The sequence below is a fragment of the Alosa sapidissima genome, chromosome 20, assembly GCF_018492685.1.
Source record: "Alosa sapidissima isolate fAloSap1 chromosome 20, fAloSap1.pri, whole genome shotgun sequence".
Taxonomy (NCBI): Eukaryota; Metazoa; Chordata; class Actinopteri; order Clupeiformes; family Clupeidae; genus Alosa; species Alosa sapidissima.
In genome coordinates this window covers 8,972,728-8,992,631 of record NC_055976.1, presented here as the reverse complement: position 1 = coordinate 8,992,631, position 19,904 = coordinate 8,972,728, and the positions used below count along the sequence as shown (strand labels likewise).

General features: G+C 42.5%; 1 protein-coding gene across 11 annotated transcripts in view; it reads right to left on the bottom strand.

Annotated features, from left to right (window-relative positions):
- Positions 1–17,632, bottom strand: part of LOC121693912 (protocadherin alpha-C2-like) — a 35,277-nt gene extending 17,645 nt beyond the window's left edge. For 2 of the 11 annotated variants that reach the window (XM_042073772.1, XM_042073771.1), the window contains exon 1: positions 15,425–17,632. In XM_042073772.1, the coding sequence (XP_041929706.1) occupies positions 15,425–17,425 (2,001 nt within the window). In that variant the 5' untranslated portion in view covers positions 17,426–17,632. The other 9 variants (XM_042073762.1, XM_042073756.1, XM_042073768.1 and 6 more) reach the window with 5 other exon arrangements.
- Between the last annotated feature and the right edge of the window lie 2,272 nt (positions 17,633–19,904).

The window sequence follows — 19,904 nt, the reverse complement described above, 5'->3', positions numbered from 1 at the left end:
ACCTGTAAAGTGCTAGCAGCTGAGTCGCTGGTCTCTGTCAGGCCTGTGCTTCTCGGTAGACTTGACACAACGTAACGCGATCCTTTTGGCACCGGCTGTCTTACAACCAGCTTCCCTTTACGCGTCTCCGCAAGAAACATACTGTACCAGTATGCGTCATTGGAGACAAGGGTGGAGTCTGCGAAGGTTGAGTTCCTGTCGCTGACAACACTGTTCCTACTGGGAGGAGCTGCTTTGCTGTGTTTGGGTTTCTGACACTTCAGCACGATGGTGACCAGAATGGTGATCAGTAACAGAAATGACACTGAGCCCAGTCCGATCACCAGATAAAGATTCAAGTCCGAAAAGATGTCATATTCCAAAGGTACCTCAGTCATGTCAGCGTAAGATTTAAGAGCAGTCTCTATCGTGGAGAGTTTGATGGTCACTGTGGCAGAGAGCGCAGGCTCTCCATTGTCCTTGGCGATCACCACTAGGCGCTGGTGACGCGCGTCTCTGTAACTGAACATCCTCATGGTCCGGATCTCTCCATTGTACTGATCTAAGCTGAATAAAGTAGCGTCCGTGTTCTGGAGGAACTGGTATGTTATCCGAGAGTTGTGCACAGAGTCTGTGTCAATAGCGATCACTTTTGCCACCAAACTTCCTTTATCAGTGTTTCTTGGGATTTTTTCCTCAACTACGGTGCCATGCGCGCGCCATGGAGACACTATCACTGGAGTGTTATCATTTTGGTCCATGATGATGATATGAACTGTGACGTTACTGCTGAGAGGGGGAACGCCTGAATCACGGGCCTCAATGTGGAAAAGAAACTCTTTCTCCATTTCATAATCAAACGTCTTCAGTGCGTAAAGGTTGCCATTCTCTGGGTTAATCGAGAATAGCATGGACATGGAGGTGTTTGCGATTTCCTTCTCTATTATGAAATAAACCAAATACTGGTTTTCATGTAAATCTGGATCTAAAGCTGTAATCGAGGCTAGCAATGCACCTGGTGCGTTATTTTCAGTGACTGGTATTGTGTAGAATGTTTTGTTAAATCGAGGAACATTATCATTAACATCAAGAAGTTCTAAAGTTATAGTCTCGTTATCAGATAATTGAGGTGTGCCCCTGTCCGTGACTGTAAATGTAATATCATACTCTGGAACCTTTTCTCTATCCAGAGGTTTAGATACAATTAATTCATAATGATTGTCTGAGGATTCCCTTAGTGCAAAAGGTAAATTATCGTTGATTTTAATGTCAACAATACCGTTTTCACCAGAATCCTTATCACTAACACTTACAACCGCAATGACAGTGTCGACATCAACATTTTCCTTAACTGTACTTTGAAATGATTTAACTGAAATTTCTGGATGGTTGTCGTTCATGTCGGTTATAAGTATAGTTAATTTGCATTGTCCTGATAAAGAATTTACGCCCTTGTCCTTTGCTATTACCTCCATGTCATATATTTTAAAATCTTCGTAATTAACCATGTCCTTTACTCTGATCTCGCCATTATCGGGATTTAAACTGAACGTTTGTTGTGTTTTCTCCGAAGTATATAGACTGAAAAGGTAAGCGATGTCTGCGTTTGTACCTTCATCTAAATCGGTTGCATTTAATTTTACAACAAGACTTCCAATAGGTGAATTTTCGGACAGATCAATGTTATAGCTTTCCTTGTCAAAATGGGGGGCGTTGTCATTTGTATCCAGAACCCTGACTACAATGCTGGCTGTACCAGACCGTGCGGGTATCCCACCATCCACAGCAGTGAGTATTAAATTATGAACAGTTTGCTTTTCCCGGTCCAGAGCCTTTTTCAAAATCAAATCGGCGAATTTTGATCCGTCTCGTCCAGTTTGTATTTCAATGTTAAAATGATCACTCTCACTAAGGTAATATGTTTTGATTGAATTCGATCCGATGTCAGGGTCCACCGCATTGTTCAAAGAGAATCGTTCACTCACTGGGGTGGACTCTGATATGTCAAGATGAATAGTATCTCTTCGAAAACTTGGTGCATTGTCGTTAATGTCTAATATCTCCACTTCAATGTTAAATATACGAATTGGATTTTCAATTGTGGCATCTAGTTTCAGAACACACGTTGTGGCTGATTTCGAACTACAAAGGTATTCCCTATCAATTCTCTCAAAAATAAAAATCTCCCCTGTGTCTCTGTTTATCTCGAGGTACTTTTTGTTTACGAAATTATCCAGACGCATTTTCCTTCTGCTCAGTGTTTTCACGTCAAGGTTCAAATCTGCAGCTAAATTTGCAACAACCGAACCAACCTCCATTTCCTCGGGAACAGAATAATGTGTAATGGCAGATGCTGAGCTGAGAAAGGAGAAGAGGAGGAAAACCGCAACGTACCTCCTTCTCCGTTGATTGGCGTTTTTACAAATCTCCATTGTTATCTTGAAAAGACTGATACAAGATAATCCAAGTTACCGCGGATGTAACTATTCAGATGCTGATGTATCAAGGACAGTATCTTAATGTCGCTTATTACCACAAGCACGATTTATGCCCAAGGTCTAGTAGCACAGTCAAGAACTGACCGCCGTCACAAAAAAACCCAGCGTCGCCCTTTCTGTGACGCAATGAAAGGTTGTACAAATGCGATTTGCTGACGCATAGCGACCCTTTGCGAAATATCAACCACGGTGCAGTTCTAAATGCATTGCAGTCGCTCTTTTAAATATAACCTTGAAAATTCAGAAGTGACTGGTCATTAGTTACTGCTAGGTGACAGTAGAGTGACAGCTATATGTATAACTCAGTTTGGGGAAGAACAGCACAGATAGGAAAGAAAACTAATTTCTCACCTGTAAAGTTGATGCAGCTGAATCAGTGGGTTCGGACAGGCCTGTGCTTCTCGGTAGGCTTGACACAACGTAACGTGATCCTTTTGGCACCGGCTGTCTCACAACCAGCTTCCCTTTACGCGTCTCCGCAAGAAACATGCTGTACCAGTATGCGTCATTGGATACCAGGGTGGAATCAGCGAAGGTTGAGTTCCTCTCGCTGACCACACTGTTCCTACTGGGAGGAGCTGCTTTACTGTGTTTGGGTTTCTGACACTTCAGCACGATGGTGACCAGTATGGTGATCAGTAATAGAAATGACACTGAGCCCAGTCCGATTACCAGATAAAGATTCAAGTCCGAAAATATGTCATATTCCAAAGGCACTTCAGTCATGTCAGCGTAGGATTTAAGAGCAGTCTCTATCGTGGAGAGTTTGATGGTCACGGTGGCAGAAAGTGCAGGCTCTCCATTGTCCTTGGCGATCACCACTAGGCGCTGGTGACGCGCGTCTCTGTAGCTGAACATTCTCATGGTCCGGATCTCTCCATTGTACTGGTCCAAGCTGAATAATGTGGCGTCCGTGTTCTGGAGGAACTGGTACGTTATCCGAGAGTTGTGAACAGAGTCCGTGTCAATAGCGATCACTTTGGCAACTAGAGATCCCTTATCAGTGTTCCTGGGGATCTTTTCCTCAACCACGGTGCCATGCGCGCGCCATGGAGACACTATCACTGGAGTGTTATCATTTTGGTCCATGATGATGATATGAACTGTGACGTTGCTACTGAGAGGAGGAACGCCCGAATCACGGGCCTCAATGTGGAAAAGAAACTCTTTCTCTATTTCATAATCAAACGTCTTTAGTGCGTAAAGGTTGCCATTCTCTGGGTTAATAGAGAATAGCATGGACATGGAGGTGTTAGCTATTTCCTTTTCTATGATGAAATAAACGAGGTACTGGTTTTCATGGAGATCTGGATCTACAGCGGTAAGGGCAGCTAATAGTGCACCTGGTGCGTTATTCTCAGTCACTGGTATTGTGAAAAACGTCTGATTGAACCGAGGGACATTGTCATTAACATCTAGCAATTCTACAGTTATAGTCTCGTTATCAGATAATTGAGGTGTGCCCCTGTCTGTGACAGTAAATGTAATATCATATTCGGGAACCCTTTCTCTATCAAGAGGGGTGGATACCACCAATTCATAGTAATTGTCTGAGGATTCTTTCAATTCAAAGGGCAAGTTTTTGTTAATTTTAATGTCAACAACTCCATTCTCCCCAGAATCCTTATCGCAAACACTTACAACAGCAATGATAGTATCGACTTCCACATTTTCCTTGATTGTACTTTGAAATGATTTGACTGAGATCTCTGGATGATTGTCGTTCATATCAGTAATCAATATGGTTAGTTTACATTGTCCCGATAAGGAATTTGCGCCTTTGTCCTTTGCTATGATCTCCATGTCATATATTTTAAAATCTTCGTAATTAACCATGTCCTTTACCCTAATCTCGCCATTATCAGGATTTAAACTGAACGTTTGTTGTGTTTTCTCCGAGGTGTATAGACTAAATATGTAAACGATTTCTGCATTTGAGCCTTCATCTAAGTCTGTAGCATTCAGTTTCACAACCAGACTTCCAATGGGGGAGTTCTCTGACAGTGTTATCGTGTAACTTTCTTTGTGAAACTGAGGGGCGTTGTCATTTGTGTCTAACACCCGCACTACAATGCTGGCTGTACCGGACCGTGCGGGGACGCCACCATCCACAGCAGTGAGTATTAAATTATGAACATTCTGCTTCTCTCTGTCCAACGGATTTTTCAAAATCAAATCTGTAAATTTTGATCCATCGCGACCAGATTGTATTTCAATGTTGAAATGTTCGCTCTCACTAAGATAATACGTTTTGATTGAGTTAGACCCAACGTCAGGATCCACAGCATTGTTCAAAGAGAATCGTTCACCGACTGGAGTGGATTCAGATATGTCTAGATTAATTGTATCTCTACGAAAATGCGGGGCATTGTCATTAATGTCAAGTATTTCCACTTCGATGTTAAATATTCGAATAGGATTTTCGATCGTAGCATCCAGTTTCAACACGCATGTTGTTGCAGATTTTGATATGCAGAGGTATTCCCTGTCAATTCTCTCCAATATGAACAGTTCTCCCGTCTCTTTGTTAATGTCGAAGTACTTTTTATTTGCTATATTATCCAGTCTCATCTTTCTTCTGCTCAGTGTTTTTACGTCAAGGTTCAAATCAGCAGCTAGATTTGCAACGACAGAGCCAATCTCCATTTCCTCCGGAATGGAATAATGTGTTACCGCAGATGCAGAATGTAGCACGCATAACATGAGAAAAACCGAGACGTACCTTGGCCAGCAATGCGCATTTATATGGGTATCCATTGTTCTCTGTGGGCTAAATCTTCCCGTTTGCTTTGCTGATGTGATGTTCGATGTAGATTTGATTTTCTTGTAAAAAAAAAGGTATACTGTAGCCTACCTCCGTTTATCCAGCTCTGCTGGCTCAAATTTGTCAGACAGCCCAGTATGTTCTAAAGTCAGCTACTACAACAGTCACAATGAAAAGGGAACGTCGCTTTCTTTATGACGATGCTTCACGAAGTCTCAGGGAGGAGACATGATGTTTTGCTGACGAACAGCGACCCTCTGCGCATTCAGACGATCGGTACAGCCTTGGCTATATCACTCTTAGGTGTATTAGTTTAAAAGATATGAGTTTGAAGCCATAGTTATTTGAAGCCAAATAACTATACTGTGTTGCTTTAAAAACCTGAAGTGTTTTTAAGGTAAGCGCATGTAAAATACTTCGGAATACGTGTTGGTATATGCATAAACTTCTCTCGTATGCAAATAATGGAACAATAACAACATACTCTTAGTTCTTGGTTACTCTTCTTCAACATTTTAACACAACAACACAAGACATGCGCACCCGGAGGACTTCAATGAGTTAAAGCGCAAACCCTTGGGCACCCTACAGTCCAAAGATAATCTTGCACAAACCAGGATTTAGAATGCTAGGATGATTTGATTTAGTAGTTATACTACTGTAACTGAAATTGAATTTAGTTTGGCTTATCAAAGTAAATAATGTAGATATAGATTTAGATGTATCTCACACCTACAATGTATATGCGGCTGAGTCACTGTTCTCTGTTAGCCCTTGGTATACAAGACACAATATAGCGCGAGCCCTTTGGCACCGGCTGTCTAACTACCAGCTTCCCTTTCTGTGTTTCACCCAGAAACAAACTATACCAGTAGGCATCATTGGAGACCAGAGTTTAATCCGCGATGGTTGAGTTCCCCTCACTAATCACACTGTTCTTACTTGGACGTGCTGCTTTTCTTGGCGTCGGTTTCTGACACTTTTGTGACGAAAAGAAAGAACAGAAGAGAAATAGCACGTCTCTCACCTGTAAAGTAGATGCAGCTGAGTCACTGGTCTCTGTCAGGCCTGTGCTTCTCGGTAGGCTTGACACAACGTAACGCGATCCTTTTGGCACCGGCTGTCTCACAACCAGCTTTCCTTTACGCGTCTCCGCAAGAAACATGCTGTACCAGTATGCGTCATTGGAGACCAGGGTGGAATCTGCGAAGGTTGAGTTCCTCTCACTGACCACACTGTTCCTACTGGGAGGAGCTGCTTTACTGTGTTTGGGTTTCTGACACTTCAGCACGATGGTGACCAGTATGGTGATCAGTAACAGAAATGACACTGAGCCCAGTCCGATCACCAGATAAAGATTCAAGTCCGAAAATATGTCATATTCCAAAGGCACTTCAGTCATGTCAGCGTAGGATTTAAGAGCCGTCTCTATCGTGGAGAGCTTAATGGTTACGGTGGCAGAGAGCGCAGGCTCTCCATTGTCCTTGGCGATCACCACCAAGCGCTGGTGACGCGCGTCTCTGTAACTGAACATTCTCATGGTCCGGATCTCCCCATTATATTGGTCCAGACTGAATAAAGTAGCGTCCGTGTTCTGGAGGAACTGGTACGTTATTCGCGAGTTGTGCACAGAGTCCGTGTCAATAGCAATCACTTTGGCAACCAGAGATCCCTTATCAGTGTTCCTGGGGATCTTTTCCTCAACCACGGTGCCATGCGCGCGCCATGGAGACACTATCACTGGGGTGTTATCATTTTGGTCCATGATGATGATATGGACCGTAACGTTGCTGCTGAGAGGAGGAACGCCTGAATCCCTGGCCTCAATGTGGAAAAGAAACTCTTTCTCTATCTCATAATCAAACGTCTTTAGTGCGTAAAGGTTGCCATTCTCTGGGTTAATAGAGAATAGCATGGACATGGAGGTGTTTGCGATTTCCTTTTCTATGATGAAATAAACCAAATACTGGTTTTCATGTAGATCTGGATCTAAAGCTGTAATCGAGGCTAGCAGTGCACCTGGTGCGTTATTCTCAGGGACAGGTATCGTATAGAATGTCTGATAAAACTGAGGGACATTGTCATTAACATCTAGAAGTTCTAATGTTATTGTCTCATTATCAGATAATGGAGGAGTACCCCTGTCCGTGACTGTGAACGTTATGTCATACTCGGGAACCTTTTCGCGATCCAGTGGGGTCGCCACAACTAATTCATAGTAGTTATCTGAAGATTCTTTTAAAGTAAATGGCATGTTATCATTAATTTTAATATCAACAACACCATTTTCCCCAGAATCTTTATCGCTAACACTTACAACAGCAATGACTGTATCAACGTCAACATTTTCCTTAACTGTGCTTTGAAATGACTTAACTGAAATTTCTGGATGGTTATCGTTCATGTCAGATATCAATATAGTTAATTTGCATTGTCCTGATAAAGAGTTTATGCCCTTATCCTTTGCTATTATCTCCATGTCATAAACTTTAAAGTCTTCGTAATTAACCATGTCCTTTACTCTGATCTCGCCGCTATCGGGGTTTAAAGTGAACGTTTGTTGTGTTTTCTCTGAAGTATAAAGACTGAAAAGATAAGTGATGTCAGAGTTCGAGCCTTCATCTAAGTCTGTTGCAGTTAATTTGACTACAAGGCTTCCAATGGGTGAGTTTTCTGACAGTTTTATCGTGTAACTTTCCTTGTCAAACTGGGGAGCGTTGTCATTTGTATCCAAAACCCTAACTACAATGCTGGCGGTGCCAGACCTTGCGGGTACTCCACCGTCCACAGCGGTGAGTATTAAATTATGGACATTTTGCTGTTCACGGTCTAAAGGTTTCTTTAAAATCAAATCGGCAAATTTTGATCCATCTCGCCCCGTTTGTATCTCGGTACTGAAGTGATCACTCTCGCTAAGAAAATATGTCTTGATTGAATTCGATCCGAGGTCAGGGTCTACAGCATTGGTTAAAGAGAATCGTTCACCGACAGGGGTTGATTCAGATATGTCCAAATGCATAGTATCTCTACGAAAATGTGGCGCGTTGTCGTTGATATCTAGTATTTCCAGTTCTATATTAAACATTCTAACTGGATTTTCAATAGTGGCGTCTAGTTTCAGCACACACGCGGATGCTGATTTGGTAGTGCAGAGATATTCCCTGTCAATTCTCTCTGAGATAAAGAGCTCCCCCGTCTCTTTGTTTATCTCGAGATACTTTTTGTTAGCAATATTGTCCAGGCGCATTTTCCTCGTGCGCAATGTTTTCACGTCGAGGTTTAAGTCAGCGGCTAAATTTGCAACAACTGTGCCTATCTCCATTTCTTCGGGAATGGAATAATGAGTAATTGCAGATGCTGAATTTATAATGGTCGAGAAAATCAGGAAAGCAGAGACATACCCCCTCCGTTGATGTGCGTTTTTGTGGTTCTCCATTGTTCTGCGGTAGCAGCTGATATTTCCAGTACAGCGGACAATACGACGCAGACTACATTAACAAAGTGTAATATGTATTCGTCTCCCTTTCACAAAAAAAAACATTTAAGTCCGTCGTGTATCACAGTGGTCGATGAACTGTTACAAGGAAAAGAGAATGTCTCCTCCCCTATGACGCCCGCCCATGGTGTCGCAAAAAAACAAAGCCCAAATGCATTTTGGTGATGAACAGCGACCCTTTGTGCATTCACAGAATCATTGCACTCTGACAAAAGCAAAATACTTATTGTCTATAGTCTATTGATATTTTGTAGGCAAGTGATTTATTTGGAAACTGATATTTATAAACTACATGCGGTATAAAGAATGCCATTTGTGTTCTGTTTCATACCCATACCCATATCTGATACCTTCATTGTTCATTGTCGTTACTATTTGTATATTTCTTCTATGTAAATCAAGAGAGTTTAAATCTAGCTATCTTTGCCAGCTCGAGCAAAGGTGGAGTTTGCTCAGGTACGTACCGACTTAGTTATCCACAAACTTTACGCATCAATTATAGAAGTTGTAAACAACTTTATATGTAGATGCGCTCGGGTGAAGGAAAGACCGGTGGAGGTTTTTTAAATGTTGAAAATGGACTTGGTGGTGTGAAGAAAGGGAATCTCTCACCTGCAATGTAGATGCAGCTGAATCGCTGGTCTCTGTAAGTCCTGTCCCTCTGGGTAAACTGGACACAATGTATCTGGACCCTTTTGGTACTGGCTGTCGAACAACCAGCTTCCCTTTCCGTGTTTCCGCAAGAAACATGCTGTACCAGTATGCGTCATTGGAGACGAGTGTGGAATCTGCGATGGAGGAGTTCCTGTCGCTGATCACACTGTTCCTACTGGGAGGAGCTGCTTTACTGTGTTTGGGTTTCTGGCACTTCAGCACGATGGTGACCAGTATGGTGATCAGTAACAGAAATGACACTGAGCCCAGTCCGATCACCAGATAAAGATTCAAGTCCGAAAAGATGTCATATTCCAAAGGCACTTCAGTCATGTCAGCGTAGGATTTCAGAGCAGTCTCTATCGTCGAGAGCTTGATGGTCACGGTGGCAGAGAGCGCAGGCTCTCCATTGTCCTTGGCGATCACCACTAGGCGCTGGTGACGCGCGTCTCTGTAGCTAAACATTCTCATGGTCCGGATCTCTCCATTATACTGGTCGAGGCTGAATAAAGTAGCATCAGTGTTCTGGAGGAACTGGTAGGTTATTCTAGAGTTGTGCACGGAGTCAGTGTCGATGGCAATTACTTTTGCCACTAGAGACCCTTTGTCGGTGGACCTCGGAATTTTTTCCTCAACGACGGAGCCGTGCGCGCGCCATGGAGACACTATCACAGGACTGTTGTCATTTTGGTCGATGATGATTATATGAACAGTGACGTTACTACTCAGTGGTGGAATCCCTGAGTCTCGGGCCTCTATATGAAACAGAAAGTCTGTCTCTATCTCATAGTCAAATGTTTTTAATGCGTAAAGATTTCCATTTTCCGGGTTAATAGAAAACAGCATAGACATAGATGTGTTTTTGATTTCCTTTTCTATAATGAAGTATACTAAGTATTGGTTTTCGTGGAGATCTGGGTCTAATGCTGAAAGCGAGCTTAACAAGGCCCCTGGCGCGTTGTTTTCCATAACTCGTATAGTGTAAAATGATTGGGGAAATTGCGGTACGTTGTCATTAACATCAAGCAACTCCAAAGTAATTGTTTCATTATCTGACAACGGTGGAGAGCCCCTGTCTGTCACGGTAAAAGTTATGTCATATTCTGGAACTTTTTCACGGTCAAGTGGTTCTGATACAACGAGCTCGTAATAATTGTCTGATGATTTCTTGAGTGCGAATGGGATCCTATCAGGGATGTGTACATCAACTACACCATTATCCCCAGAGTCTTTGTCACTAACACTGACCACTGCAATTACAGTGTCTACTGCCACATTCTCCTTAATAGGGCTTTGGAAAGATTTAATAGATATGTCAGGATGGTTGTCATTCATGTCTGTGATCAGAACTGTTATTTTACATTGCCCGGATAGAGAATTTGCCCCGTTATCTTTGGCAATGATTTCCATATCGTATATTCTGAAATCCTCATAATTTATCATTTCTTTAACTCTAATTTCGCCATTATTTTGATTTAAACTAAATGCCTCTTGTGTTTTCTCGGATGTGTAGAGGCTGAATGAGTAAGTAATGTCCGCATTACTCCCCTCATCTGAATCTGTTGCATTCAGCTTAACAACCAGGCTACCTATTGGAGAGTTTTCGGGGAGAGTGATGGTGTAACTCTCCTTGTCAAACTTAGGGGCGTTGTCGTTAGTGTCAAGCACACGAACAATGATGCTAGCTGTTCCAGAGCGCGCTGGGACACCACCGTCTACAGCAGTTAGAATAAGATTATGAACAGCCTGCTCTTCCCGGTCCAAAGCCCTCTTTAAAATCAAATCTACGAATTTAGACCCATCTCGCCCAGTCTGAATCTCTATATCAAAATCCGAACTTTCCCCCAAATAGTATGTTTTAATGGAGTTGCTGCCTGTGTCGGGATCCACGGCATTGCTAAGAGAGAAGCGCTCTCCCGCTGGAGTCGACTCGGAAATATCTAAATGTATAGTGTCTCGTCGAAATTGAGGCGGATTGTCGTTTATGTCAACAATTTCCAGTTCTATGTTAAATATGCGCACCGGATTCTCGAGAATAACCTCCATCTTGAGAAAACATGTAGAAGCAGTCTTTGTGTTGCATAAATATTCTCTGTCCATCTTCTCTAAAATGTATAGCTCGCCGGTTTCTTTGTTCACCTCCAGATATTTTCTACTCGCGATGATGTCAAGCCTCATTTTGCGTTTACTTAACGTTTTCACGTCCAATCCCAGGTCCGTCGCCAAATTAGCCACAACCGAGCCTACATCCATTTCTTCAGGAATTGAATAGTGAGTAACAGCGAGCACAGATGTGAGAGTTGAAAAGACAAGAAGAAAGGCAGAGACGTACCTCTTATACGGCATCATGATCGCATGTAATTTCACTGTTACTCTATAAGCTACTGCGCAGTGTCTTGATTCTCTTGAATATGCCAATCATAATCCATCCGATGGTTAACAAACAATCAATCAGAAGTGCGTGGTATAATAGTGTAAGGAAATGCAATTTAAGCGTTTAGATACTGCTGCGAGACGTCGACGTTCACCACGGAGAAAGAGAATATGCCCCTGAGATGACGCATGACGCATGGCGTCAAGGAAACGATTAAGCGTTTTGTTGGGAAACAGCGACTCTCGGCGTGATTGACAAGACAACACAGGGCGTGGCGTGGCGGGCGCATAACTTCTTTTTGCCGCTCCAGCTTACATAGCCAGACTATATATATACTCTATTGATAATTAACCATTAGAGTTTACCTGATCAGTCATGGCCTATCATAGTATTGAGCACAGCTTGATTTGTTATTATTGACCTGCTAGTTACGAGGTCATATAACAGCAACACTATGCAACTGTAGTAATAGCAAAAAAAAGGATGATGTTTCAGTGCTATGATTGTGCGGACCTACAAGTAGCCTATACACTTAAAATGCCTAACTTACAGTATGTATACAATAACGACCCCTTAACGAGTGCATATATAACCAATACATGACATTATGGACAAAAACGCAATAACATTTAAATATGTCAGTTTTGTCCAGAGGGGGAAAATGGATAAATAGTCCAATATGCTCTTACCTGTAAAGTGGAGGTAGCCGAGCCACTGGTCTCAGTTAATCCAGTACTCCTTGGTAGACTGGACACGATGTACCTCGACCCTTTTGGCACCGGCTGTCTCACAACCAGCTTCCCTTTGCGTGTCTCTGCTAGGAACATACTGTACCAGTATGCGTCATTGGAGACCAGGGTGGAATCTGCGAAGGTTGAGTTCCTCTCACTGACCACACTGTTCCTACTGGGAGGAGCTGCTTTACTGTGTTTGGGTTTCTGACACTTCAGCACGATGGTGACCAGTATGGTGATCAGTAACAGAAATGACACTGAGCCCAGTCCGATCACCAGATAAAGATTCAAGTCCGAAAATATGTCATATTCCAGAGGTACTTCAGTCATGTCAGCGTAGGATTTAAGAGCAGTCTCTATCGTGGACAGCTTGATGGTCACAGTGGCTGAGAGCGCAGGCTCTCCATTGTCCTTGGCTACCACCACTAAGCGCTGGTGACGCGCGTCTCTATAGCTGAACATTCTCATGGTCCGGATCTCTCCATTGTACTGGTCCAGGCTGAATAAAGTAGCATCCGTGTTCTGGAGAAACTGGTATGTTATCCGAGAGTTGTGCACAGAGTCAGTGTCAATAGCGATCACTTTGGCAACTAGAGATCCCTTATCAGTGTTTCTGGGGATCTTTTCCTCAACCACGGTGCCATGCGCGCGCCATGGAGACACGATCACTGGAGTGTTATCATTTTGGTCCATGATGATGATATGGACCGTAACGTTGCTGCTGAGAGGAGGAACGCCTGAATCCCTGGCCTCAATGTGGAAAAGAAACTCTTTCTCTATTTCATAATCAAATGTCTTCAGTGCGTAAAGGTTGCCATTCTCTGGGTTAATAGAGAATAGCATGGACATGGAAGTGTTTGCGATTTCCTTCTCTATTATGAAATAAACCAAATACTGGTTTTCATGTAAATCTGGATCTAAAGCTGTAATCGAGGCTAGCAATGCACCTGGTGAGTTATTTTCTGTAACAGGTATTGTGTAGAACGTCTGATTGAACCGAGGAATATTATCGTTAACATCAAGAAGTTCTAGTGTTATTGTCTCGTTATCAGATAACTGAGGACTACCCCTGTCAGTGACTGTAAATATTATGTCATACTCAGGAACCTTTTCTCTATCCAGAGGTTTTGCCACAACTAATTCATAATAGTTGTCTGAAGATTCCTTCAAGACAAATGGCAAATTATTATCAATTTTAATATCTACAACACCGTTTTCACCGGAATCTTTATCGCTGACACTTACAACAGCAATGACTGTACCAACTTCAATGCTTTCCTTCACTGTACTTTGAAATGACTTTACTGAAATTTCCGGATGATTATCGTTCATGTCAGTTATTAGTATAGTTAATTTGCATTGTCCCGATAAAGAGTTTATGCCCTTATCTTTTGCTATTATCTCCATGTCATAAATTTTGAAATCTTCGTAATTAACCATGTCCTTTACTCTGATCTCACCATTATCAGGATTTAAAGTAAAAGTTTGTTGAGTTTTCTCTGATGTATATAAACTAAATAGGTATGTGATGTCTGCATTTGAGCCTTCGTCCAGGTCTGTTGCATTTAATTTTACAACAAGACTTCCGATGGGCGAGTTTTCGGATAGCTGTATTGTGTAGCTTTCCTTATCAAACTGTGGTGTGTTGTCATTTGTATCTAACACCCTGACGACAATGCTGGCTGTACCGGACCGTGCAGGTATCCCACCATCCACAGCAGTGAGTATTAAATTATGGACATTTTGCTTTTCCCGGTCAAGTGACTTTTTCAAAATAAGATCCGTGAATTTTGATCCGTCTCGCCCAGTTTGTATCTCTATGTTGAAATGGTCACTTTCACTAAGATAATATGTTTTGATAGAATTCGAGCCTATATCAGGATCCACAGCATTGGTCAAAGAGAATCGTTCACCAACCGGGGTGGATTCAGATATATCCAGATGCATAGTATCTCGTCGGAAATGTGGCGCGTTGTCGTTGATATCTAGTATTTCCAATTCAATATTAAACATTCGGACAGGGTTTTCAATTGTGGCATCCAGTTTTAACACACACGCTAATTCTGATTTTGTATTGCAAAGATATTCCCTGTCAATCCGTTCTAATATAAAGAGCTCCCCCGTCTCTTTGTTTATTTCAAGGTATTTTTTGTTAGCGATATTATCCAGCCGCATTTTCCTCCTGCTAAGTGTTTTCACGTCAAGATTTAAGTCAGCAGCTAAATTTGCAACAACAGTGCCTATCTCCATTTCTTCGGGTATAGAATAATGATTAATGGTAGATACTGATTTTAGAATTGAGGAAAAAATCAGGAAAGCAGCTACATACCCCCTCCACTGAAATGAGTTTTTGTGGTTCTCCATTGTTCTGCGGAAGCGATTGGTATATCCACACGCAGCAGACAATACGATTCACACTACATTGAACTGGAATGCCAGATGTTCCGTTACCCTTTCACATTCGATGCACAAAGGCTATTTTTTAAGAGCGGTTGCATCAGTTCGATCAGCAGTTACAATGAAAAGAAAATACCTCCTCCCTGATGACGGCATATCATGGCGTCACCAAAGGACCGTCCAAATACATTTTGGTGATCAACAGCGACCCTTTGTGTATTCATAGGATCGGTGCACTCTGAATAAATCATGTTGACAGATTTGAAAAAATCTTGTTTTGAAAATGAAATGTATGAGCCGTTCAAAATTGAACTGTTGTATGCAAATCTCTTCGTTCGGTTCCGTTAACACCTGTGTAGTGTCATTGCACCTCACTGCTCATTGCACTCCTCAACATCTCGCACCAGCTGACGCAGTATATTTACGGAACAACCATCAATTATGCAAAAAAAAGATGACATTTGTATGTGAAGATAAGTGCAGGTGTTCAAGTGCTGCAAATGTAAATGAAGGAAACGCTTCTCTCACCTGCAGTGTAGATGCTGCTGAATCGCTGGTCTGTGAAAGTCCTGTCCCTCTGGGTAAACTGGACACAATGTATCTCGATCCTTTTGGTACTGGCTGTCGAACAACCAGCTTCCCTTTCCGTGTCTCTGCTAGGAACATACTGTACCAGTATGCGTCATTGGAGACGAGTGTGGAATCCGCGAAGGTTGAGTTCCTCTCACTGACGACACTGTTCCTACTTGGAGGAGCTGCTTTACTGTGTTTGGGTTTCTGACACTTCAGCACGATGGTGACCAGTATGGTGATCAGTAACAGAAATGACACTGAGCCCAGTCCAATCACCAGATAAAGATTCAAGTCCGAAAAGATGTCGTATTCCAAAGGCACTTCAGTCATGTCAGCGTAGGATTTCATGGCCGTTTCCACTGTAGACAATTTGATGGTGACTGTGGCAGATAGACCGGGCTCTCCATTGTCCTTTGCAATGACCACTAGCCGCTGGTGGCGCGCATCTCTGTAACTGAACATCCTCATGGTCCGAATCTCTCCATTGTACTGGTCCAGACTAAATAAAGTAGCATCCGTGTTCTGTAGGAACTGATATGTTATCCGAGAATTGTGCACAGAGTCTGTGTCAATGGCGATGACTTTGGCCACTAGTGATCCTTTATCTGTGGATCTCGGGATTTTTTCCTCCACCACAGAGCCGTGCGCGCGCCACGGGGAGACAATAACGGGAGTGTTGTCGTTTTGATCCATTATAATAATGTGAACTGTTACGTTACTGCTCAGTGGAGGAACACCGGAATCTCTGGCCTCTATATGGAAGAGAAACTCTTTTTCTATCTCATAGTCAAAAGTCTTTAGTGCGTAAAGGTTACCGTTCTCGGGATTGATTGAGAATAACATTGACATTGATGTATTAACGATTTCCTTTTCAATGATAAAATAAACAAGATACTGGTTTTCATGTAGGTCAGGATCCAAAGCTGTCAGCGAGCTTAACAGGGCTCCGGGTGCGTTGTTTTCCATAACAGGTATAGTATAGAATGACTGAGGAAACCGAGGCGCATTGTCATTGACGTCCAGTAGGTGGACAGTTATGGTTTCGTTATCAGTCAGAGGTGGTGTCCCGCTATCGGTCACCACGAGGGTTATCTCATATTCTGGTATTTTTTCACGGTCTAATGGTTGTGAGACTATCAGTTCATAATGGGACTCGGATGTCTTGTTTAAAAGAAATGGCAATTTTTTGTTTATCGTGAGATTAACTCTGCCGTTGTCGCCAGTGTCTCTGTCACTAATTCCCACTAATGCTATAACTGTACCAGCGGCGACATCCTCTTTTAACGTGTTCTTCAGAGATTTTACAGTTATTTCTGGATAGTTGTCGTTCATGTCGGTTACATGTACCGTTACTCTGCACTGACCAGTAAGAGGAACAGGACCGTTGTCTTTAGCCTCAATGTGCATCTCGTAAATTTTCATATCCTCGAAATCAATAGTGCCTTTCACAGTTATTTCACCTGTGATCGGATTAAGAGAGAACATCTCTTGAGTTTTCTCAGATGTGTATAGAGTGAAGTGGTAAGTCACCTCTGCGTTTACGCCCTCGTCTGCATCAGTTGCGTTCAGTTTAGTTACTAGAGTTCCGATTGGAGAATTCTCACTCATATTTACAGAATATGCATGACGCTCAAACTGAGGGGCGTTGTCATTTGTATCTAGCACACGAACAATTATGTTGGCTGTACCCGAGCGGGCTGGGACTCCGCCATCCACAGCCGTGAGAATTAAATTATGTACAGCCTGATGTTCGCGGTCTAAGTCTTTCTTCATAACTAAATCGACATACTTTGTACCATCACTGCCAGCGTGAATATCAATAGTAAAATGTTCGCTTTCACTGAGTCGGTATGTTTTAACCGTATTAGAGCCAACATCCGGGTCTATAGCGTTCGGTAAAGAAAATCTCTCCCCTGGCGTTGCTGACTCTGAAACATCTAACTCCACTCTGTCCATTCTAAAATGAGGCGCGTTGTCATTAATATCCGTGATTTCTAGTTCAATATTGAATATGCGCAGTGGGCTTTTAATTATTACGTCCAACTTTATATAGCATGTTGTCTTCTGCTGACAAAGGTTTTCTCGGTCTATCTTTTCGTTAATATAAAGTTCTCCTGTTCTTGTATTAACCTCTAAATATTTCTTACTGTGTAAAAAGTCCAGCTTTACCTCCCGTTGTGCCAGATCGCTCAAGTCCAGTCCCAAATCAGCAGCCAGATTGGCGACCACGGATCCTCTTTCCATTTCCTCCGGTATGGAGTAGCGGGTCACAGACAAAGCCATCCACCACGTCGTGCAAAACACAAAGAGGAACGATAAATACATCCTGTCCAGTTCCATGATGAAGCATGAAATTAACTCCTTGGTGTGAAAACAACCGTGTGAGTTTCCAGAGTTATCTTTTTCAGATAAATTTGTAAAAGAAGATGCCGGATGGTTCACACTGAAAACCAGGTATGCTAGTCTAACAACAGAGTAAGATAGATGTGGCTGCTTTCCCTGTTAAAAAAGGAAAACTGTTATGCCATTTACTGGCGAACAGCGACACGATGTGACCACAATGAACACTTCAGAATGTTTGTTACATCACGTCACAAACGTGCGCAGTGTGCGTCACTCTCAACGCAAAAAGACTGCATTTTCAGCACCACGACGATGGACAGCGACTAGTCTGGCATTTTGAGTTTAAAGCAAATCACCTGGGTTCAGTTTTAAATGTAGCTTTTAAGAAAGGGTGACATTATCAATGACTGTTGTACAAACTTTTTTATACAGTCTTTTGTCCTGTGTCGTCCTTCCCTCAGTCCTATCACGCTCTGACCAGTTCCTTCCCACTGTTCGCTATTCTGACATAAATACAGCATGAGTAAGGAAAGCTAGATTAGGGACATTACAAATGCATTTAAGGTCACAGAGGTTAACGTAAATCTGTAATGGGATAGCTGAAAAGCCTGACAATCTCCCAAGGGAGTTGAGAAGGGATATCCTCATTTCCTTGTGTACAAATACAAAATACTGTTTTTGCCTCAATTAGTGACATCTGTCTACAGAAATATGCACATATAAGTATAAGTATATATAAGTATATATACTCTTTTGATCCCGTGAGGGAAATTTGGTCTCTGCATTTAACCCAATCCGTGAATTAGTGAAACACAGCACACAGTGAGGTGAAGCACACACTAATCTCGGCGCAGTGAGCTGCCTGCAACAACAGCGGCGCTCGGGGAGCAGTGAGGGGTTAGGTGCCTTGCTCAAGGCCACTTCAGCCGTTGCCCACTGGTCGGGGCTCGAACCGGCAACCCTCCAGTTACCAGAGTGCTAACCAGTGGGCCACGGCTGCCCCTAAATCACATATTACATATATCACATATACAATGTCTACAATTTAACTGGTGAGCAAAGTGTTAACAATTAATAATGTTATAATAATTAGTTGCTACAGTTTTGGAAATGCTGTTTGTGTGTGTGTGTGTGTGTGTGTGTGTGTGTGTGTGTGTGTTTGAGTGTGTGTGAGAGAGAGAGAGAGAGAGAGAGAGAGAGAGAGAGAGAGAGAGAGAGAGAGAGAGAGAGAGAGAGAGAGAGAGAGAGAGAGAGAGAGAGAGAGGGGAGAATAATGAGAATGTGCATGCCCTGAAACACACAGACTGAAAAAATGCTTTGAAAGAAAGAAATGTTTTATTTGCTTGCATGAGTAGCGTGGCATGAAGTGAGAGAGTAGCATCTCTGCACATTGTTCTGCAGTGGGCTGTGCCACAGATGGATCAGTAGGATTTTGACCATCCCCTTAGATACAGAGATTTCTATAAACAGAGAACTTCATGTCATCTTAGGGTGCACCTCATTTTGATTGGTTATGGTCAAATAAATGGCACCTCTGTAAATGTAAATCAGGTTTCTCGGTCAAGTATATTTGTGTATACAAGGACTTTGGTCTCTGCATTTATCCCATCCGTGAATTAGTGAACACAAAGAGCACACAGTGAACACACAGTGAGGTGAAGCACACACTAACCCGGAGCAGTGAGCTGCCTTGCTACAGCAGCACTTTGGGAGCAGTGAGGGGTTAAGGTGCCTTGCTCAAGGGCACTTCAGCCATTCCTACTGGTCGGGGATCGAACTGGTAACCCTCTGGTTACAAGCACGAAGCCCTAACCAGTAGGCCACAACTGCTGTAGAGGGGAGCAGGGCATGTTGTCAAACTTTCCAAACTGTTGCACCAAATGAAAGACTGTGCAGTGTGGATCTTGAATATTATTATGCAGGCAGTGTTATTTGTATTTTAGTATATTCTTTATCTTCTATTGTCCTTATTGCTTGTTGTGTTTTTTATATTATATACTTTTAATTACGTTTTCTGCTGTTATGAATGTTAGTGAATGTTGTGTGTGATGTCTGTATGCTACTGAGACCTTGAATTTCCCCTTGGGGATCA